We start from the raw sequence: 24,126 nt of genomic DNA on the forward strand, positions 1-24,126 counted from the left end.
CAGTGTATAAAAATAAAAGAAATACCATGATAAAAATAGTAGGATGTTAATTTTGTTGTGAAAAATAACCTTGCTTAGTAAAAGTGATTTATCCATGCATTTTGTAAATGGAGGGTCCACCGCATTCCTGTGTTGCATAAATGCTAAAGATTGCTCTACAAAAAAACGAGGTTTTTGTGAAGCTTTCCCATCCCCTTTTCTATTTCTATAAATGGGGACTCCAAAACAAAAATAGACTGAAGCTGGGACACTGCAGTACTACAAACAAAACAAAAAAAAATAGAAAGAAAGGGAAGGAGATCTAATTTGCTTAAGTTTTTTTTTGATTGATTTTTGTTTTTGAAAGATGTAGAAAAGAGAAACATTTTGATTCTGAAGTTTCAGAAGATGACCAAAGCATTTCCTTTCCAATTCTCAGGGGCAGATAGTGATTGACAGCAAGACTGCAGTACATCATTAGAGAATGAAAAATCATTTCAACATTGTTAGAACAATACATCTTACTTTTACAAGCTGAACTGCCATTTCAGCATGGAAATCAAATTCACAGCAAGCTTCAGGTACCATTTATTTATGGACATTTTGAACATTTCCTGCGTTGCTAAACTCTGTACAAATGTAGGCTAGAGCTCTGCTCTGTTCTCCAAGTATTACAGAATGAAGGATTTGTGTACAAAATTGATTAAAATCTGCAACACGTCTTTGCTGTCAATAGAATTGTTGCACAAGACATCCATGATGGATGTCCAGGAGTTAAATTAAGCTCCTGCATGAAATAATACCAGTGAAATAATGGCTTCACAGAAGAAACTGTCATTCATCTTACATCAGAGATCCGGCCTTTTGAAGGAGCAGCTCACGACAACTCCCACCATTTCAATACATAAACTTCTGCCATAATTGACCCATTATGAAGCCCGCCTTATCTCTACAGAGCACAACAAATAGGTCTTCCCATTATCTTCAGAACAGAGGATTTTTGCTGTTGTTTCCCCAGCGCTGCCCACCACACGTGATTTCAGTACCCACATGGTTGGTTATCAGGCCACCTGGTGCAGGTCACAGAGATGGGCAGCAAGAATTGGGCCCCCTTTACACAGCCCAACTAAGCACCACAATGGACAGAATACAACACATTTGCATGTTAAATATACATTAGATAATTAGCAGCTGCATTCATATTTAGTGAAACATGTATGAACCACAGTACTGACAGACAAAGATTTTTCTTTTTTACCTGGTCTTAGTGTATACAGGCCTTTTACAATGTTTGCCATGGTTGACGGAGTTATTTGAAACGGTGTTGACTGAGCTTCCAAAAGTAAAGCTGAAATAAAATTAAGGGAAGTATAATTAGCCATCTTTCTAATAAATACTAGGGTCTTACTCATATTTTTATATAAAAGAAATACAGTAATTGTGCTTTTTGTTGTTGTTATCAGATGTCCTCAAAGGAAAGAGCCAGGTATCTGATTGACAACTTCATTCTCAAGGGTAATAAAACAATCACCTTCATACAGAAGTACTCTGTTCATATAAAGTAAAGAATGAAAGAATAAGTTACTTCACATTTTCACCTTTTCAGAGAGATAGCAGGAGCTGTGAGGAAAAACCAAGCAAGCAATGGCTTTAAGTATTCAGATACAGAACAGAAGTAAACAAATTTATTTTTAGAAGCACTCTTATACTGAGAGCGTGGTAAACACCTGGAGATTCGCATAAATCCCCGCGTTGTATTATGTACCAGCTTGCCTATAAAACTAAGGCTGGATTGAAAGCCTATGAATGAAGTACAAGCAGTATAGAAAATATGCAGAAATTAAATAACAAAGTTGTTTGTTCTTTTATTTAAAAGTGACCGTTTCTGTTTCATTCTTGGTATCCCCTGTAGTAAACACTGCATTAATTGCATCTTCCTCTAGTGGAAAAAACTGTCAGCAGCACGTTTGGTGTTTATATGATGCTATTCAAACATTTATACTGCATTGTATTTGTTTAAGGTACGTACTTACATCTGAATTATAAAAACACACACAAAAATAAAAACCAATATGGTTTGAACCAACTGCTGCCTCCCAATTTTTATGCCTCTCTGAAGCATCTGAGCAGTATATAAACCCTTCTGTACCCGGTATGCAAAGAAGAAAAGACAGTTACAAATCTTCCTAAAGGGCATCTCTTGTGCTTACACACTAGAGACTCTGGTTTTCACACTTCAGAGCTTCTCCAGTTCTATTTTCTGTACCTGCCACTACAGTACTTAGCACAAAAAGAAAAATCTTCAATACTGTTTTTCTCCTTCTGAAACTGTGCAAGTGGCTCATGAAAGAGATTACCAAAGGAAGTATTTTTTCTAAGCTCTCATCCCAAGTAATCAAAGTTGTTATATTTAACCATTACAGATTAATTTATTTTACACAGAACTAGAAGTGCCTGCTCCTTTCAGCTGAAGCCTTGATGGGTGAGGGTCTGTGATTTGTTTTATAATGATGTATTTACAGCCTATTTCCCAAAGATTCTCCAAGCAGCCTTCTGGCAGCCAAGAAAGTTACATTAAAAATGTGCTAATGCTTTGTAAGGAAGACACGTAGACACTCATGCACAATCCATACAATGCATATATACAAACACACATATTTGATTAACTTCACTACAAGCTTCACCAGTAGATCCGTAAAGTATCCAGAGAACTGTACATTTGTTCTTCACGTACAGACTGCAAATTATGTTCTAAAACTACAACAACTTGCTTAAAATAAGCCTCAGAATTAATACTGACTCTGGACCACAAAGTCAGTTAAACAACACTTGAATTTTTTAAAAGAGGTTAAGAAACAATTAAATGAACATAGCCTCTTGCTTCTATTTCTGTTCAACTGAGAACTGTGCTTTCCAGTAGCATCCAAGTTCTAACTAGCAAAGGCAATTGAAAAAGACTTCAGAAGCTGTAATTGTTTATGTACAAGACATACTGTGGGAGAGAAAAAAGCTATTCAGAATTGCTCTGGGCACAAACCCAAGCATTAAAGGAAGCTTTACAACCACATAACCAACTAGAGGGCACCTGTCTGCTTCAATACCCCCAGAGCAAAAGGAAAATTGCAGGCCATACATATTCGACGTATGGATGAAACCATAGCTATGGCGCCTATACCACGACCACACTTTTACATGTACTATCATCTTTCTTTTTTATATATATATATATATATTTTTTTTAATAATACTGGAAAAAGTAGGCAGAGAAAAGAAAATATGGCATATCAAAGACAGGAGATGACGATCACACCAGATTGACTGCCCCCCTCTTTCCTCTCAGCCTGTAGTCCTGGGGACACACTAGGGCTGCAGGATGCTCCACCTGTTCTTCCTCCCTTCCAGAAGGGGAAAGTCCCTGCAGCCACCTGTATGTACACTCTCACATGTGGTCCTTTTACATGTTCAAGTCGCTGACCAACAGATTTAATTGTGTAATAGTTTAAGAGGACAGTCTGCACTGTACAAATAGCTCACCATTATAAACATGCAATAGTGTTTGCCAATTTATTTTAAGCTAATATTCACCCACAAAACTAATTTCAATTGCAATCCTATCAGATAATGTGTGAACAGACATATTTGCAAAACAAAGCAAGTAAAGAGTAATGAGCAGCCACTTGTTTCTATTCTAGATTGCTGACCATGTCAACCAGCATTATGAAGGGATTTCATGAACAAAAAAAAACAAAAAAAATCAGTGGATGGATTTACCTGGAGATCAATCCTACAGAAATATCTTCACCGCTTTATTGCAGCTTTGAAAAATCAAGATTTCTCGTCTTCGTTTCTGGCAACTGCTTACACCACATGCCACAAATCAGGTTTAAATTGCTCCCTCCTTCCTGATTTACGGTCATAAGTACATCATGATAGCATCGTACTCAGCAAAAGTACAAAGTACTGGCATATATTTAATGTTTCTCAATAGAAAAAGGAAAGCTAAAAGAATATGCTACTCATTACACCGTACAACACAAACTGCCACAGAGTCGCAGGCTGACTGAGGTGGGCAGGGACCTCTGGGTCCCTCTGGTCCCCCCCTGCCCCAGCAGGGCCACGTCCAGGCGGCTTTAGGAGATCTCCAAGGTGACCCCATGGCCTCTCTGACAACCTGTGCCAGGGCTCAGCCACCCGCACAGCACAGACGGGCTTCCTGATGTCCAGACGGAACCTCCTGGGCTCCAGCTGGTGCCCACAGCCTCTTGTCCCGGCACTGGGCAGCACTGAAAACAGCCTGGCTCCATCTCATTGAATCCTCTCAAACAGGGGGGGAAGGCTGTAGCCCAGCCAACACCTTTTCCAAAAGCTTGATACACCAATACCTGAAGGATGAGTAACAGTACTGCTAGGACGGGTATTTTCAGAGTGATTTCTGTAAGAATGAGTAAGAAACCAAATCTTCCTGGATAGATCTGAAAAATGCAGGTTGACAGAGTAAAGGGTAAATGCACGGATGAAGTGAAACTTCTTTGCACAGATATTTGTCTTCAGCTTTGCAACGAAACCTAACCAATTCCTACCCAAACTTTTAATCTTGTATTACTTCTTGAGAAGCTGTGCCAGTCACACTGAAGTTAGCGATGTCATTTTACAGCCTTATGCTTACAGAAGACCTTCAGATACAAAAACTTTGACTCCTGCCTTTTTTTTTTTTTTTTTTTTAGCAATTAATGAGACTCCCCAAAACCGAAGCTGCAGACTCCTTCAAACTCCTGCCAGGAGCTCCACCTGCGGCACCCAAAGACAGAGCAGGGTGAGGCAGAATCACACCAAACCTCAGATGAATGACAGCGGTAATGACACCGTGATATGATCTGACCACCTCCGCAGTGTTTATGAACTAAGATCGCGTTTTACAGACTAAGTAACCAATATGTAAAGAAGTTAATTACCCTGCAAATAGTCTTGAAAATTACTCATGGCAGAATCAAAGAAGAGAAGTGTGGGTTCCCATGATGAAATGCTTTGAGTGCAGGAAAGTACAAGATGCTTTGAAACACCGTTAGGCTGATGGAAGACAATAGCCGTAATGGCCTCAGGATTTTTTCTGAGGAACAGTGGAGGAACTGCATGGGAGTAAGCAAGGTGTGAGCCTGCAGCACTTCACGTGCCCTGCAATGACTGAGTTACTCCCCCACTCCACAGTAATGCTGATGTAGCCTGTCCCTTAATGAAGGTTTAAGTTACTTCATAATTATGGTAGGGTACCTGGGGCAAGACCGAGGACCCCAATAATCACAGGAGTAGCAGATGATACACTACAAGTTCAAACTCACTTGTTCATAACTCAAGGTTTACTTGCAAAAAAACCCTAAAAGTTAACTATTTAAAAAAAAAGTCTCTTTCCACATTCCTTTCAAAACAGCTATTTCATTTGGCAAACATAATTTTTCCTGGGAGAGTGTTAGCTGTGTGTTAGCTCACAAGATCTTTCCTCCCTTTGCAATAATCTAACAGAACTTCAAAACAAGATATTCGAATAAATCATACTTAAGTGTGGCTTAGGCAGATGTGTTCCAAATTGTAATTATTTAACCATGCTCTTAAAATTATAAAGTCTTCAGAAGCAGAACTGATTGCTTAACAAAGCTGTGAAAGAAAACAAATTCATTAAGGAGGTTTTTACCCTATCGTACAAACTGTGCTCTAGTACCTCTAGTCATTCTAATAGGTATATAACACTTACGTTATTTTGCAGAATAACAGCTCTGATATTCCCACAGAACTTGAGCCCTTACACAAACATACGTGAGAAATACAGAGAGGCACTAGCAAGGGAGCTATTGCCAGCGCTCAGTTTAAACAAGGCTTACCTGGCATTTTTGCCCTTCGGAATATCATCAGAACACACAAAGTCAAATCAATAGCATAACAAATTACCTTTCTGTCAGCCAAATCATATCGGGTCCATCTGACCACATGTACCCTTCTACTTCACCTCGATGATGTCATTCACCTTGGCTTCTGAATCCCCGTCTTTAATCCCAAACCCCGTCGTCCATGCAAAGCATTTGGCTTCACCATGCCAAATGCAATGAAACAGGAAGGGAAGTGCTGTGACTGGAGTCCCCAGCGTGTGGATGTGGGTGGTTGGCTTGTGTTTGGTTTGTTGTCGGCTGGCTTGTGTTTTGTTTCGTACACCTGCTGCCTGGTTTCCTACTGAATTAACTAATGAAGCTTGATCATGTATTACCTTTTCATTGCTTTAACCCCCGCACAATTTAATAGCATAGTTCAGTTGGTAGGGACCTACAAAGACCATCGAGTCCAACTGCCTGACCTCTTCAGGGCTAAGCAAAAGTTAGCCCTTATGATCTAATTAAGGGCATTATCATATCATCAGTATTATTGTACACGTTAACCACTGATCTAGAATTTTAAAAGCCTTCTGCATGAAAGTGACCTTCCGTCTGGCTTAACGCTCACATTTGCAGTTACATCAAATCCCTCCTGATGCTGCATTTGTATTCTCTTTTAAAAGGAACTAAAATAAGTTCTTATCAACTTAAATGCTTCAAAAGTCTGAAATACGTTAAAATGTAGGAGAGAGAAAAACATAAAAAATTAGATTTATAACTAAGAATTTGCCACTAGGCATTTTAATGAAGCCACAGATTACTTTTAAAATATTCATTATATAGCCCAAAAGCTTTATTAAATATCTAATAAAAATGCTACAAACTAAAACTTTCGAGTCTTAATCGCATGGAAAATATTCAGCGTTGTAACAAGAATAAATATGAAAAACAAAGCTATAAATGGAGAAATGTAGACCTTTGGTTTTCTGTAAGTGGAGAGGTGATATTTTCCATGTTGACAATTTTATGCAGACTTATTGAAATGCAAACGTTATTCCTATTCTTTTACCGAGGAGCCAGGTTAAACATGACAGCCATTTCTTGAGAATAAAATTTTTGATTAAAAAATTTCCTTGCTTTGTGGCGCTGCAACTTAATCATCATGAAACAAGAAAAATAAGAAATGCATCTGCAACTTTCTAAAATAACTTGGTATTTCAAGTGCAAGTTTAGTTCAGTGACAGAATTTGTATTTAGATTAAGCATTACTTAAAGAATCTGAGGGTGTTTTATAATGCTTGGTAGCAGTACTGTTGTCGGTGTGGTTACACTACAGTTACCTAGCCCTGTCAAATCCCAATACCATTTCAGCACAGCTCTTACCACCCTTAAACTGGTGAGAGTGTTGTTCTCATTTACTCCACCGGGTCTGCAGAGCACAGCGGGTATAGAAAAGATTAGTAGCTAAATAACTTTATCTATATTGCCCCGGAGAATGCAGAGGTACCCTCTGAGGTCAAAGAACAGGCTGACATTAACCTGTCAATTCAACGTTTTCATGGAGGAATGGCTGATTATCCCACAACAGCAGAGCCACAGCACACTGGGACAGAAATAGAACATACCTGCAGCTAATTTTCACTGTCAACCGTCTGTCTACCAGTATTTGGAAGGAAGAGTATGGGAGCTTTTCAAGAAGAATTCCAAAATAAATTGTCTCTGGAAATGTATTTATACACACATACTGCTTTAAGGTTTTATAATGGAAATTTGGAATGGAAGCGATGGGATTACACTGTTTGCATACATAGAATAAACTAGGAATTAAACATTGTGAACCAAATCACAATCCTGTAGATGCATAAAAAATTAAAGTGGCTTCCAGCAAATAATGCAACAATAAATGCATCCCTTCACCACACCTCAAGAAGGACCTTTGGTTTTGTGTTACAGAAAAACCCCAAATCTCATAGAATCTACTGTCAAAAGCTGATGGATCAACAGCCTTATAGCTGGGGAAAAAAAGTGAATTAGCTTTTTGTTGTAGAGGAATTCTAACAGACACCACCCATTGGAGTCTAGTACAAATACACTGGAATGGATCAATATTTTCTGCTAGTGCTCCAATACCTTCCTTCATTTTTAAGGCCCTTGGGAAGGAATTTTCTCATCTCATTTCATCTATTGAGACACCCAGGCTGACTCTTCAGCAAATCACTCCACAGGCAAGTATTTCTCCTTTTTTTTTTTTTTCCTTTCTGTTTCAAAAAAACGATCATTTTATTTTTCCCTATCAAACTTAAAAAGCAAGAAATATAGTTTTATGAAGGTGGCAGACTAAGGTTGTGCAGATCCTCTTCTTGTATTGATTTCTCCACACAGAAAAAAGTAAAGCAGCGTCTAGGGGCAGAGCAACATCTGGCATATGACAGAAGAAAAGAGCCTCAGCAATGAAGTGGGGTTTCTGTGGTTTATTTTTTTTTTAATATACCATACTGCTTCTGCCATCACAGTAGTCACTCCGTGTCTCTGAGAGCAAAATAATAGTGAATTCAAATGCTTGGGGCACACTCCACGTTAGTGCTTTAGTGCAGGTTAGAAACGTACTTCTGAAGCAAACTCACTCACTGTCCCCACTTACTGCTCCTCGGTTCGTATGACAGAGCTGCCTTGGAGCACAGTAATTTAATTCTTTTTTATGTAAGATTAACCAGATGTGTTCAAACTGCCAAATGGCATTCTGTCCACAGGAACAGGTATTAGCAAGCCTGAGATAACACTCTCCAGAATGCACATCAACATGAACAATGAGTCCTCAACACCAAAATATTGGTGTTTCACACTCTAGATCTTATCCTTTTATACCATGCCACCTGTTAATTAATATTGGTATTGTCTAAATTGTGCAAAGAAACTTTCAGTTCTTCCTAGTGTAAAAATACTGATATAAAAAGGCTGTGAGCAATGGTTTCTGTAAGAACGAGAAAAATACAGTGTTCCCCCTATTTTCAGGGATTTTCTGTCCTGTTTGTGGGTCAGGGTGATGAAAGGCTGTTTCTTTCATGCAGGCCATTTGAGATCGATATCAAAATGGAGGGAAAAAAAAAAGAAATGCCAGCTAAAGGAGGGGAAAAGTCAACTAATCCATCTTGTTCTTGTCTAGTTGCCAAAGGGTGAAGCACAGGGAATAAATAAATAAAAAAAACAACACACCAACCTAAGCCCTGTGTTATCTCTTGTAGCTGTACAGGCTACAAACCTGGCATCAGTCACGGTCCTTCTCTCAGCCTTCTGCACTGCTGCTCTCCCGGGCTATTCACAAACAATGCTAGATATGGAATGTAATGGTGCAAGGCGTTATGCCACGGCAGTAAGCAGCCAAAGAGATAAGGGTCCCTTGCTTCACTGATGGTAACAGGTTTCTGGAGGTCAACAATACATATCTGTTAGCAACCTAGGTGTACATGCGCTGGCACACCCTCCCTGCGTACCCACAGCATAAACACGCAAGTCTCTGCCAGGCAAACGCCTTCCCTGCTACGTTCATCAATGCCCAACAGTTACAGCCTCATTCATCGTCTGTAATTTTGTACCGAATTTGTACCTGTTGCAACCAAACAGGACAAATGCACAACTTCATCATCAGAAAGCTGTTAGGAGCCTTTTTCAACTTTCAGGTGAACTCTTCTGGTACCTCTCAGAAAGCAACAATAGAAATATCTATCCTACCATCTTTTTAAAAGGATTTTTTTTTTTTTTCAACATAAATGGCCCTTCTCTTGAACCATACCTCCAAAAACAACAAATTAAAAAAAAAATAAGAAAATGGAGCAGCAGTTTTCCCTTCATTTTAGCTGAATCTCAGTGACATAAGTGTGTGTGTGCACGCCTCTTTAGTTTCTGGAAAGGGAACAGGGGCAATTCAAACTCTTACAAGTGGGAACCAACTCATCTATCCACCAAGCAGAAACTACAGCGCACTGTTAACAGATAGCTTCTTTCATCTGTTAAGGAACAAGCCTGTTTTGGGCACCCACCTTGAGATCTCCAAAAAGAGAAGAACAGCAGCTACTTACAACCACGCTCTGTCACTGAATTTTACCTGTTGCAAGTACTAGAAATAGAGAGTTTCAGGAGCTGTTACCTATTTTCAGCACATTTAAAGTTTGCAATAATTCCAGACACAAGAACAACCAGGCAGGGTGTTTCCAGGGCACTAAGATTTCAGTTCAGGAAACCCACTTATGTAGTCAGTGACATAAGGACACAGTCAAACAGTGGCATAAGGACAGGAACACACTCAGTTCTGGAATTTTACTGCTTACAGCAATCTAATGCAGGGATCTAGAAGGAACACAGACAACATTCTCCTCCGCTCCTTCCTCACTGACAAGTAGGCATTATCTGCTTTTTTATTTTTAAACATTTTAAACGTTCTTGTAAATAAGATGCTGTATCTTTGCTTGTTACATTCACTTGAGTGGTTCTGCACATGAGAACGTCTCCCAAGCCATTTCATACAGCAGTCTTAGCAGCAAGAGCCAGCTACAGACTTCATAAGGAAAATCATCAGGTTATTTTCATTTAGTTCCTATGTATCCACTTTAATTTGAAGAGCACTGACCTGATAAACATGTGCAAGTGCAAAATTATTTCATAAAAACACAACTGTGTTCACGGATCTGCATATTATGTAATTGTTCATATATTTACTTTAGCTGCTCAGAAGCGCTCTATTTTTTTTCTTAGTATTTCCTCCAGCCACACAGCACAAGGACTAGGACCTACCAAGCGCCTGAGCAGCATCAAGCATTAAGAACAGATCTAAGAAGACTTTCCCCTCTACTTCAAATTTTAAAAAAGTGTCAGGAGAGAAGTTTTACTGATATAAAATGAAGCTGAAATTTACTTACAGTCCTTCCTGAACAACTTCACATGGAAACGCCAGCTTCCAGGCTGACCGAATGACAAGATGTTACAAACAAAAACCCCCACCTATGAAAAACCCAGCAACGGTTTCAAGAGCAAGAGCAGATATTCTCTTCCTCTAAGCCTAGATCACAAACTGATAAAACTTTTTCTTAGAAAAAAAAAACAGAGGGAAGGCACGCTTCTTCATGCTGAAGTGGCAGCCACATCATCCCTAAGAAACACCCCCAGAATTTGATTTTTGGACATAGACCTCAAACTCCTAGATTTTAATTTCCTAAACATACCCATTCAAAACCTTAATTTTTTTCTTCAGAATACACTAGCACTTTTTTGTTGACGCAAATCTACATCCAACTGCAAAAGATTGTATTACGCACATTGAAAATTACATCTGAAAGTAAAGTCACAAAACCCTGATATATATCCTATTTCAGAGCTCTCTCACTTCTGGAAATGAAGGTAATCATCTCTTTTCTGGTAGGAATTTCACGCTAGAACAGCTGAGAAAATAATGCAGCCAGAATTTGTCATCAACTCAAAAGTACTGTATTATGTGCTGTGTATCTTCAATTATTTCGTAGAAGTCTGCTAACAAGTTTGGAATGGTATTTCGGCATACTTTAACTCAATTTAAAGAGCCTATTATTCAATATTTAACCAAGTCAGATTACAATTAAGAGTTTATACAAGTCCTAAAAGTAAAACCAATAACTAAATAACTTAGCTTTAATAAGTTGAAAGACTAAAATGAAATTCAAGCACAGTGCTTATTAAATAATACTCTGCATACACAGCAACGCAGCAGGTGAGAGTTTATTTTCATTTTTCAATTTCTCCTTTAATTTTACTTCTGTAACTATCACACAGATGGGAAAAGTGTATCAGATTCCCCCCCCCCCCCCTCCATAACCATAGGTCTTTTCCTTTCGTTGCAACAGATTATCTGTAATTTCTATTGGATTCTTGTATTACAATTCCCAGGAAACTAACTGCATAGCAACACACATCTGACATTACTTAGTCAAATCTTCAGGACATAAAAGCGTGACCTTTGCTTTCCTCATCAAAAAATCCCACTAATATTTTCACTGCCTGGAACGCATACGTGCTAAAATTAAATCTAGCAGCATCAGTTGCATTTTCCATGGTTCCGCTGGAGGAATCATCTCACCAGGTTTCATGATACTGTTAAACATCTTCGGCCCTAAATAAAACATCAGGTGATAGGTGGGCGTTCCTCATCGACCTGCCATTTCCTAGGTGATCTGATGATGCCTAAAAGCTTTCTGTAGGAGACTTTTCCAGATGGCAAGAACAAGACGGCATTAAACTGCTCATTCTTCATTCTAGTGTGCCAGGTTCCCCAACCTTGTTCACCCACCCCTCTCCCAGGATAGCAGGTCACACGGGCCCTAAAAAATACAGCAAAGATTTTTTCCCCAAGTCCTTCACTCAAAGAAGGACATTACTGGTCAAATAAAGTGAAAGATAAAATAAAACTTGACTCTTAGCACCCATCGTTTGGTATTTTCTACTCGCATTAACACACTGTCTCAACTGAGAAGCTGCTCTCAGCATTATGCAGTTCACCAACTACCTGGGAGCACACCATGGCAACAACCCCAATGACAGAACAGTTCTTGGGCCAAGCACGTTCTTAATGATCTCTCTCATTATTTTGATATTGAAATTAAGAAGTGACAGCATAACTAGCATTTTATTGTCTTTCTGCTTATGTCATAACCTCAGGACATATGGAAAACATACTGGTCTCCCTCAAATACTCAAGCAACCCTGACTTCACACAAAATATTTTAAAAATAAAACAGTTGGTATGTGCCATATTTGTTCACGTGGTATATCAGAAGTTACTAATTTGGTAATGAAGGCTTAATTTTAATACACTTAATTTTCAACTCATAATGAAAAACAAAACAGAAAAAAACAGCCTTCCTTCCTATGACTTCAAAAGGAATTTGTATTTAAGCCCTCTAACCGTTTGCCATTCTCTCTCTGTTTGCTGTAGATTTCTGCAATATGTGAAACCACTGCAGTTTTCCAGACTCCCATTATAAGAAAAATTCAATAAGCTTACTTACGCATTAGGTTGTAAATGTGCTTTTCTGCAACATGTTCCGTAAACAGCTTTATAAGGTCATCTTTTAAGTCTCTGTTAAGCTTGGTTTCTATGTAAAATTTATTCTGGAAAATAAGACAGAAGTTTTCAAGATTGTTTCTCATAATACAAAATAAAGTTAAACTTCCCCCCTGAATAAAATAGCTCAAAATTTAAAAACCATTGAACATTTGACCTGCAAAGTGCTTCCTTGGTGCCTGCGTTTATATTGCATAGAACAGTCCTGTACAACAAAAGCCATGAATTTAAAATTAACCATGCATGCAGTACTACTGACATTAATAATTACCTACAGATGTGCTTTTTTTTTTATATATATATATCTACTGATATTCCTCCGTATTAAGTAAGAGGAATCTGTAGAAAAACACAATTTTAGAACACTATAGAAGCTGTAATACCAAAATAGGGCTAGATATCATGTTTATAACAAAAAAAAAAACTTTTTTTTTTTTTTTACCAATGTCTAAAAGTGATTAAGCCATTAAAATAGGTACGTTACAGTAATAAATCATCAGTAGAGCTATCCACTTCTGTTGCTCATTTATAATCCCAGAGGACACACACATAGAATGAGTGAACTGCAGAAATAAGCGATATATACAAGCCCGTACAAAACTAACCTACATTAAAAATTTGGGGATTCAATTTTCTTGGCCCACTCATCATTAATAAATTCATCTCCTTAGCCCTCAGAGGAAATTCTATTCATGTGTTCCTTGAGGGACTTTAAATCTAATGTACTACTCGGTGCTACTCCTCAACTCCAAGCCTGCAATTAATAGAAAGATTTGTTGCCTGTATTTTATTTATAAGTGAATTTTAAATAACTAAAAAAAGTAGTTGTTTCAAGATAGATCTATCATTTCAGTACTGACATGAAAATAGACCAACTGAATTCATCTGGACAACTTTCATTATAAAGAGGTGCATATAGATGTTAACAGAAAACCAACTTCCTCAGAAATTCTGTACTGGAACACATAATAGATTTATTGGGAGAGAACATCTTAACCGTCAGAGCAATCATTACATTTTCTGTAAAATCCATACTGGTAGGCATTAACAAAACTATAAACATAGCATAATGAACTTTGCATGCAGGAACCACTCACATTTTCAAGGCAAGCATTCAGCATCGTTTTTTGGTTTTGGATTGGTTTGGGCTTGTTTTTGTTTATTTTGTGGGTTTTTTGTTTGGGTGGTTAGTGGCTTGTTTGTTTGGGTTTGGTTGTTTGTTTTTCTAACCTTTCATGAAAACTGAACCAGTTAGAAGAAAGGCAGTCCTAACAGACTAACTTCATCTGTAATTTTTTCTTTTGGTCAACGGTTAATTGTTACTGCAACCCAAATTCACAGTAACAGAAGAAGTTCTCCTCTACGTTTTCTAGGAAGTGTTAAGCTACACACTGTACTTCGGTCCTTCACCAGACCTGCCTCCCTATAAAGCACTTCTACCTCCAGCTTCCTGACTTTGTGCCACTGGGCAGCCACCAGCTACCGATCTCAACCAGAACGGGACAGGACCAAACTAATTCATCTTACGAGGTGAGCTGACAGACGAGATGCACCTAGCTAAGGAAATAACTTCTCTCCTTCTCTTCCTGTCCTCCAAACCTTCTTACATTAGACACACCTGTCAATGACGTGCAAACAGTGATGCTTTCTTTTGTTCAAGACTTGAAAAGCTCATATCATAAGTTCCATAACTAGAAAATCAACAACAAAAAAAAAAAGTAGTTTTAAGTAGAAGAGTCATGACACAGTAGTTATGGATAGAGCAACTGTAAAATATTTCACTTGCATGGATTTAAATGAATGATGAAAAATAATCTAAAATAGGTACTTCGTTTCTAATCCAGAGTGCTGAAAGGAAACAGCAGAAGTGCTGTCATCTTCCCCATTTTTGCTAGCAGAAAGACGAACATTTTTCGTATAAGATGTCACTAGCTAGGTTATATCAGTATTTCTTGAAAAGAGTGCCAGTGTCACCTAGAGATTTAGCAGACGGGTAAAAAGTACCTATATCAATACCTGAGAAACTCGGATATGACAAACATTTCTTCTAGAAAACGCCATAAAGCGATCTGGCAAACATTTTATAATGTGAAGCTGCTAATACTGTTAAAGGGAGAGCAAAAAACACTTCAGAGCCAAATAACCTAAAAGAATGCTCATTACCTCACCCATGTACACACACACAGTGCCCGCTAGCTAACCAGCAAAGCACAGTGCCTCCCACTAAGAACAGTAACATTTCAGAGGTAATGAAAAAAGTTGTGATCTCAACTATCCAAAAACTACAGGGCTCGCAAGTATTAGGCTCATTTCATACCACAAAATAACTGATTTTCAACTACTTCTCTACATTTAATTAGCAATTAGGAACGTATTACCTTCTAAATGCTGGTTTTAATTTTTCTTGAAGTAGAAATGATTTTTATTCTTTCATGTGTGCAGTAATACTGTCATATTTACAGTCTAAGCATATAGAATAACGTTGTTTAGATTTATAAAGAATACAGAATACAACAGTTATTTACTAGGAATTGTTCTTTGGAATAAAGCATTATGTGCACACTTCCAGTTTTGTTTGCTTCACCTGTGGCTCTATCCAAGAACTTTTGAAAAGGCTTAAACCCACTAAATCTTGGAAGGAAAAAGTATTTTGGATCTCCAGCCTTCCTTAAAATGCCCCATGTAGCAGCAGCAGATGGAAAAATCCATCACCATATGAAAACCATTCCTAGCAAAAGAAGGAAAAAGAAGTTTCCCAGCAAGTCAGCCCCCTCAACCATCACTCCAGAGCTTGCTCACCACATACAAGCTGGTTAAGAAACCCCATTCCCTGTATTTCCAGCATTCAAACAGCAATATGGCTTGGCAAGCATCAGTGGAGAGAAGAGAATTGCTGCTGTTTGTTTCAAACACACAGGATTGAGCCTAAAGCAAATTGCAATGCCTCTTGCAGCCACTGAGAGACAAAGACATGTCCCAGTTGTATTAAAAACCTTTAAGTTTTATTTGGTTTCCTAGATTTTTAAATATGTAAATGCATATTTGAAGTTCTCCTAAGCAGTAATATAAGCATCCTCTCAGAACAAGCTTTATCAGTGCAGCTGATAAAGGCATCCCTGCCCATGGCAGGGGGTTGGAACTAGATGCTCTTTAAGGTCCCTTCCAACCCCAGCCACTCCGTGGCTCTGTGATTCCATTCTATGAACTCCACAACCTTGGAAACTCCCAACTAAAACAGCTACATCACTGCCAAAAAAGGAAAACCTCACAATTCCTGATAAAAAGGCAGAGTGCAACAACTTAGTCCACTTCATCTAAAAATGCTTTGAAAGAACCTATGAGGGTAACTGCAAAGCTGTAATTTATATTATAGAATAATCAGGCTTTCACCTCTTGTAATCATTTTGTTACTGTATTTTCTTGTCTAAATAAAGGAAACTGCTGCTGCATGAGAGAAAATTCAATTAGATACAACAATGTAAGGTTGCAAGCGGCTGTATATACAAGTACTTCCAAACGCATACAGAAAAGCTAAGAAAGGAAAACATTTTTTGTCCTTTCTTTTCTAAAGATATCTTCCACATCACGTGCAGTTACTAACTCTAAGGCCTGTTGAATTAAGTCACCTGAATGACAAAGCGTGTGCAGGAATAGAGTTTTACTGCGTTAAAGACATTCAATTTAAAATAACAAAAACAGAGTACTTGCACTTCTTTTGGATCTCACAGAAAACTAGCAAACAAAAAAAAATTACTACCCAACTCTTCATTGTACAGATCTGTTTATTACTCACTAACCATTCTACGTTCACGTATCAGTTAGACTCAAACTCTAAAAATTAAACAACGAGGGAATATCAGACAGTCCTCATTAGAGGACACCACAGTTGCGTACAAAGAAGGATATGGAAATCTATTCAGCAATTATACCTTGTCTAGCCATATAGGCAAGGCTTATAATGATAAAAATAGCCCCGTTTGTGTCTATCATGAACATTTTTTTTTTTGATGTTACAGGTTCTGCAGTCTTAATTGTTAAAGATTTGTTGACCTCCGTGGAAGAACCTCTGTGACAGAGCTGAGAGCATTCAATAAAAGTACCCACAGAACAGCTTATCTCCATTTGTACACGGATATTAAATTCTGAGATCGCTTAAACACCTGCCTGCAACAAGTCAAGCACACACAAGCAGAAAAATGGCTAGCATTTAAAAATGCCAAATGCAAGGGGGTGAAAGTCTCTCCCTTGTTATTTCATGATAGGAACTGGGAGAAAAATAAAAATCATCACCATGAACACATCGCCTTGCTTACAAGTGAAGCAGTAGCAACTGGATTTCATTTTGTATAAATTAGATAAAGGCTAGATTAGAAGAAACCCAGCTCAAGAAAGACAACTTCCTGTTGTAAAGCAACAAATTTGTATGACGCTGTGCTGAAAGACTAGCAAACTTCATTTCAAGTACAGCCACAAAAACACAAACCATTCTAAAAGATATTGCTTCTCAAACTTCAGGATGCTACCAATAAGAGTAACTTTTTGAAGAGTTTGAGGTTAGGCTATTTAACCTAAATATTTTTTTAAGGTGCTTCTTTCCTAAAAGACAATATTTTCTTTCTTATTTATTTATCTATTTCTAAGCAATGCCAATACAAGGGCCATTTCTGGGAGAAGGGCAGAAGGGCAAATTCCAAGCTTGAGTTATTCATTACCATAAAAAAGCAATAAAAATTGGCATTTTGACAGAAGTCAAGCAGATGACAGACTTTTTCAGAGGTACAGAAGACTTCAGAAAGTACATACGCTGCAAGACAAACAGTTACAGTCAATGGGTTCTGAACCTCTGCAAGTATGCCTGACGTAGCTATGAAAATAAGTTTGCCTTCATCCCATCAACACTCTAAATTGCTTTATCAACTGACACAGACATTTACAAAATTTACATTTCTTTCAGGCAGAAGTCCTTGGCTGTCTAGTCTGAATCTGTGCAATTTAAAGCAAGAAAATCATCTTTGGAATCTGCCCAAACTACCAAGCCAACGTATAATAAGCCAATAAACTATCTCAACCAGATAAAAATAATAGCCTACTTGGTAAGGCTTTTTTCCAATCAAAATAAAAATCATTCCCAAGAAAGAAGTATCAGGGCAGAAAACCAGTTGCGAAGCTCTGCGTTTAACAGCATGGCCTCCCCTTCTTCTCCCCACACAACTTGATCAGAACTATAGGTTATATAGGTGGCAAAAGCAGGCAGGAATCATAAATTCTATAAGAAAAACCATTATAGCTGCATTTTACCCTTTTTACTTTCAGACAGCATCTTGCGTATGGACATATGTTATTTGAAAAGAATTTTCTAAAACTTACCATATATATGAAAAGAGGCACAATGCTCTGCAATGCTCCCATATACTGTCCAAGAGCTACGTTAAATCTTTCAATATAGAGATCTGGAGGGCTGGCCTGCAAGAAACCGTAAAAGTCAGGTTGTAATTCAAACAAGAGAAAGATCTGGAACAGCATGGGCTATGCTTTCACGGCAAACTCCAAAATCTACCAAGTATTTGATACGCTACATCTACACAAAGCAAGCCACACATCATTCCAGAGTTTCTGCTATCGCTCCCTCCAGCAAGAACAGTTCTCACCAGTAAGAGGTTTCTGCTTAGGACTGCGTGTCAGTGCCCAGCAAAAGGTGCATCGAATAAGCAATACAGCATGCCTAGGACAAACCTGTATTTAGCATACGCAAATAAAAACAGTCATTAAAGAGCAAACATTCTTTTTGAAAAAGCTGCCTGTCAGGTCTAGGGTCCATAATGAGATTCCATCCAGTGCCGTGGTGTGTGCACTGACCCCCCCACGGGCTCCTGCTCCAAGACAGCAGGGTGACGTTAAGCAGCTGCTTGGCACCCGAGCTGGCACGCAGCACGTCCTCCATCCAGCTCCAGGGAGCCCTGTCCTGCACAGAAAGCATTTCTGAGTTTCAGCTGGGTCACCTAAGGCAAGGCAAATACTCAGGGTGTCGAGCAGGAAGGGCTGTGAAACAATGTCTTCAGATAGAGTTCTGCACCTGGAATCCCGCACAAAGCCCACTGCAGGCCTCCATCCCACAGCACCGCCGTGCAGCCCCAAGCAAAACGCTGCCGTACAAAGCCTGACAGTGCCAACTTTACGACAGGCACCACAGTGACAGCGCTGCTATTTTCTGTGTAAAGTACCACCGTTCTCAAAGAAAAAAAAAATAAGGAAGCTAAAAAGATTTATTCTGCAGCAAGCGAAGTTAAATTGAGAGGGGAAGCAGGAAAATGGGAAGCACCAACCACGGCTTGTTTCATAACTGCCTGGTTCACAACGCCGGGGAGCCACATCAGAGCATTCGGGAGTGCACTTAGCCAGGGATGGAAGGGGAGCTGGGGCAAAGTGTTCCTCCACTTCTCCCCGCTCCGTCCCAAGCCGCCCACGTTCAGCGCCCCGCTGCTGGCCACCTCCTGCCTTCCCTACGCGCTCCCTCCGGAGGCAGGGGGTGAGCTGCCGGAGCTTCTGCTGCTCAGGGCCCTGCGCGCACCCCAGGACAAAGCGCTGCCTGCCTACAAGAAGCACGCCTTCTCTCCTCTTGCACCACTTTCCTTTCCTAAAGCACTGTGCAGGAAGAGGATGAAAGAAGCAGCAGCAACCCAAATCTTGCGAGAAAACAAGCTCAAAGATTTTTCTCAAGCCAAAGCATCTGCGGTGTGAGGAATGCTCCAGGCTGCCTGCACCTTCAGCACCTTATGGGAACTTCCAGCCCTCATCTTTTAGAAGCAGATTTTTCAACCTTCGCATGGACATCCAAGCAGGGGCCTAATAGAACAGTTAGGGTTCACACTGACTTTTTGCTCCATTAAGTGCTCTCAACCCATGAAACATTTTTCCTTCATATTAGCTTCTTCAGCTTCCCTGCTTAATACGCTTGATGAACACGTGGGTAATTCTCACAGCAAACGCAGATACAGAACAGACATTTCAGAAAGGAAAGCAAAAAACTGGCAAAGGAATAAAGAATGTTATTCCATGTGTCGCTGCCAAAGGTTATATATGGTTATTTCTCATTTTGATCATCAGTTTTTAATCTTTTTGCAGATGCAGTTCTCAGGGGCGGCCAAACAAATTTTAGTTCAAAATTCCAGCAACGTATAGCAGTGAGCTCCAGGTTCTCCTTTTCATACGTAATTACATATACAATTTGTTGCAAATCACTTGCAGTGAAATCTGCATTTCTAAGCAACGTGTATTCTTGCTTCCCTCCTTTCTAACCTCAGCTTTAAATATGGTTATACTCTCTGATTTGTAACGACTCAGTATACAACTTAGAAGATTAAAGAAAAAAGAAAGTTCTATTTCAAAGAACACATCAAACAAAAGGAGACAATAGCCTGACACAGGGTGCTGCTCTTCTCACACTGAGTTTGCACTCTTCATTTTAAAGAAAAAGACTGGAGTTGTCTGGACAGTAAAGGATTTAGTCGCATGTGCAGCCTCTATCCCATGGAACACATCCAGCTTGCCGTTCCTTTTCACTGGAGACATTAAGGTTTGAAACCTTTTTTCTCCACAGAAACCTGTTTGCTCACTTCACAAAGCCTGTGTCACATTGAGAGAGCAGTTTTAAGAGAGGAAAAACAAATTCACACCCAGCTATCTTCTGGGAACAACCTCAAGCCTTCAGAGAATACCTGAAGTTGTTGACTTGTTGGCTACCTCCACCCTACAGCCGAGCAGAAAACAACTGCTCTGGGTGAAGATGAGGAAATGGGAGAGAAGTCCTAAAGCTCCAGGGGAGGCACTCACTAGCATCAAGCAAAATGCTCAGCCTTGGTCTTAACCTCTGGAAAGCAAAGTCATGACCTTATGGTATCTCATGCTGACAGAGCAGCTGCCGTTGAGTTTTATTTTTCTGACATTGTTTCGTGACAACCCTCACAACTCCGCAGTGAAGGCACAAGCAAGACGGCACTGGCTGCTCGATCCTCCTTGTTTCCAAAGAAGGAGTTTGACAATCAAACACTCCTCGGTTATTGTTTGATATGTAAACTTCAGGGGAAAAAAAACAACACATAGGCCAAAGAGAGCTCAGTAACAGTGTTTTCACAGGTCATCTGTGAGTTTCTGCACTCAGCGTGGGGAAAACAAACATCTCGCTGTTTTCTGTTCATTAGAGTGTTATTGTACGGCTGCTCGAAACCACAAGCCTGATCTCAATTACTTGTTTCACCAGAACTTCCTCCACATAGTTACGTTCACATTATTAAGACAATAACTAGAGTGGGACTAGCTTTATATAAACTACATGGATTTTATAAACAACCAGGAGTGCATGGCACCAAACTGAACATCTGTTGTCACAAGTAAGTAGATGTTGCTAAGATTATTCTATTAAATCAATACCATTAGAGTAGACATGCATTTAAAATCTCTATATATTCTGACATAGCTATTATAAATAAAAAAAAAAAAGAGAAACTGATTATACTAAGACTTATTTTAATTCTTGGTCTTATTAGCCCAGAAACAACAACACATCCGTTCAGCTACTTTAATTACAGATGGGGGGAAAAAAGTTAGGGAAGACATTGAGTCCTTACAACCCCCCAGAAAATATTAAGTCTTTAAAAACCACTCCTATTGTACCTGAGGGACATATGAAAGCAGCTCTTCAAACAGAGAAAGAAAAATGTGCTGCTAGCCTAAGGTTGTCTTAAAAGGAAGAAGAACCTTCACTCCTCCACGCCCCACTCTGAATCCCATCCATCTGACAATTCAGTCCCTTTGTCAAGAGCCTCTATATGGGGAAACAGCTTAAATCCTCTCCTACAATTGCTCTCATCTACCACTCATAGGTTTAAGAAAAGTTTTCTAGCAGCAAACATTTAACGTGCCTGTTCACAAGAGCAGCGAAAGCATGGTCAGACTTCTCCATTTGTGGTGGGGTTGCATTTGTTTAACACCATCAGCTTGCTTTTGAGAAGACTTTCCTAGCATAAAATGCTATGGCTGCTGTGAAATGCTGATGTTAAACAGCATTTACACATCTCCTTGCACATCACAGTGAACATCTCAGCACCAAGAGACATGAGAATTAACAAAAAAAGGCATTTGAGAAAGGATGACACAAGATGTAGATGTCTTCAAAGAAAACAAGCACTAGGAGAGCTAGTATACAAAGTTACCCTTTCCCTGTTTGAAATCTATCTAGTCATTTCAATGAACTTGCGCATACATGAAAAATATGTTTCTTGGTTTTGTTTTCCAATTTGAATGTCACACTTTGACAGAACACATGAAAGAACAAACGTCAGAAGAGAGGCTGCTGGCTCAAGACAACTCAGAAATGGCTCACAAGAGAGAAACGATGACAACAGGTCTTTGTTTGAGAACACAAAGCTAATCTGTTTATGAACAGTCATCTGGCACAATCAGCAATATACTTGGTAAAGCTTGCATTCTTATACTGAATGGGCAGTTCCATTTTCCTGGGAACACACTCACTGCCAAAAAGCCAGCACACATGCTGCAGAATCTCTCCCACGCCTGCCACGAGAAAAGGGAGAACAGCTCTAACTACACAAATGAACTTGTAAGGGGTCTGAATCTTTTAAAGCAGCTTTTGTTCTTCCTCAGTAAAGCATCATTTATTTACTTTGCCCTGTGGACACGATATGCGATCCCCAGGTCTGTGTCGCTGGACAAACGTGCTATCAAAACTTTTTATGAAAAACAGGTATCAGTCCCAAGTACAACTCATTCAAAGATTGACTATGTCACCCTTTTCAAGTCTGCCCTCGAGCTCTACAGCATCATTAAAGACTCGTAATTGTCTTAGAGCACGATCCTTCAAAGGTGTATGTCGTTTCCATTTCCATTCAACATGTCTGTGAAACAAAACTACATGATATCGAAGCACTGCCAAAATCATTTATTCCTAAGAAATCTTTAGCACCTTCTCCATCCAGTAAATACACGTTCACTTGTGCTGCATTTGCTTACCTCCTTCTGTAACTACACCAGGGTCTGCTGCACTTGGTTCAGTGGGACAAGAAAGCAAAAGCAAAGGCAGGGATCTCAGCCTTTTGGAAAAGCTGCAGGCAAGGACGCTTTTCTCAGGTGAGCTTGCTTGTAACAATGGGATTGCTGATGGCAATTCTGGCAACATGGTGATCCCTACCTCTATCTGAAGTCAGCCTTCTTTCTGATGTCTACATCAAGACACACACGTTTCTACCACATCTGGCTTTGGATAAAAAGTTCTACTACCGTTCATTTGATCTGATTCAATTGGGTGTGATCGCAGCATTAAAAGCTTGTTTCACAGATGGTTAAGCAATGTTCCCTGGAAAAACTGATGGACGGATGCCCATGGCACTAGAATGGTATTTTTCTCCCTTGGAAATATTATAGAGCAGATAAATGGCCAGTTTGAGTTTCCTCTTTTAAAAATGTACTGTAGATTAACCAGCCATACACTTGATGCTAAAGAACTTCAAGAAGCAGTAATATTTAACATACCTAGTAAGGAAACAGTTAGAAAATGCAAGTTCTCACTTTGTTTTTTCCCCGTCTATTTATGCTCTTTTCCTATAGGCAGGATATAGTGGTGGCAGATTTGTTTCCTACATAAGTGCTGGAGAAACTAATACAACTGTGGTTGTTTCAGGGAAACAACCAATTTTACATTAATAAGAGCTAGTTTGAGTGGTATTTCTATGCTACAAGGAACGAGACATCGATCACAAAGGCGGCTCAACATTTCTCGTTTAGGCTGCAAGCCAATCAGTGCCCATACAGACAGTGGAATCAGGTGCTTCTTCATAAGGGGAATAATGAGCTTCCTCACGCGGATGGTGTACAGAGCCTGGTCTCACGTGCAACAAAAACAACAGCCAGATATGTCACTGTCAAAAGTCCCATCAAATAGCCTGGCACAACCGTTCAGTTACAACACTGCACTATCTAAAGGTAAAGGAAAGCAAAACATATCTGCAAAACTATTTGGGGTAAATTACCTTAAGGTATAAATATGAAGAATTGCTGTGAGGCACCGAACACTGCCCACAGTTCAGTTTCACCACTCACTCAAGGCTCTGCTTGGCTGCATTTTATAGCACCTGACTACACGGTAAAGCTCGTAAGGTAAACATGACAAGCCACTTGAAGCTTCATGCT

At 39.3% G+C, this 24,126-nt stretch overlaps 1 protein-coding gene across 2 annotated transcripts in view; it reads right to left on the bottom strand.

Annotated features, from left to right (window-relative positions):
* Window positions 1-24,126, bottom strand: part of CACUL1 (CDK2 associated cullin domain 1) — a 48,678-nt gene that overhangs the window by 9,490 nt on the left and 15,062 nt on the right. Inside the window, exons 4-6 of one of the 2 annotated variants that reach the window (XM_080596550.1) lie at window positions 18,292-18,387; window positions 12,869-12,971; window positions 1,238-1,327 (exon numbers count right to left, since the gene is read on the bottom strand). In XM_080596550.1, the coding sequence (XP_080452676.1) occupies window positions 1,238-1,327; window positions 12,869-12,971; window positions 18,292-18,387 (289 nt within the window). The remainder of the gene's footprint in view (window positions 1-1,237; window positions 1,328-12,868; window positions 12,972-18,291; window positions 18,388-24,126) is intronic. The other variant, XM_080596549.1, reaches the window with a different exon arrangement.

The sequence above is a fragment of the Anser brachyrhynchus genome (assembly GCF_964034855.1).
Source record: "Anser brachyrhynchus genome assembly, chromosome: 6".
Lineage (NCBI taxonomy): Eukaryota > Metazoa > Chordata > Aves > Anseriformes > Anatidae > Anser > Anser brachyrhynchus.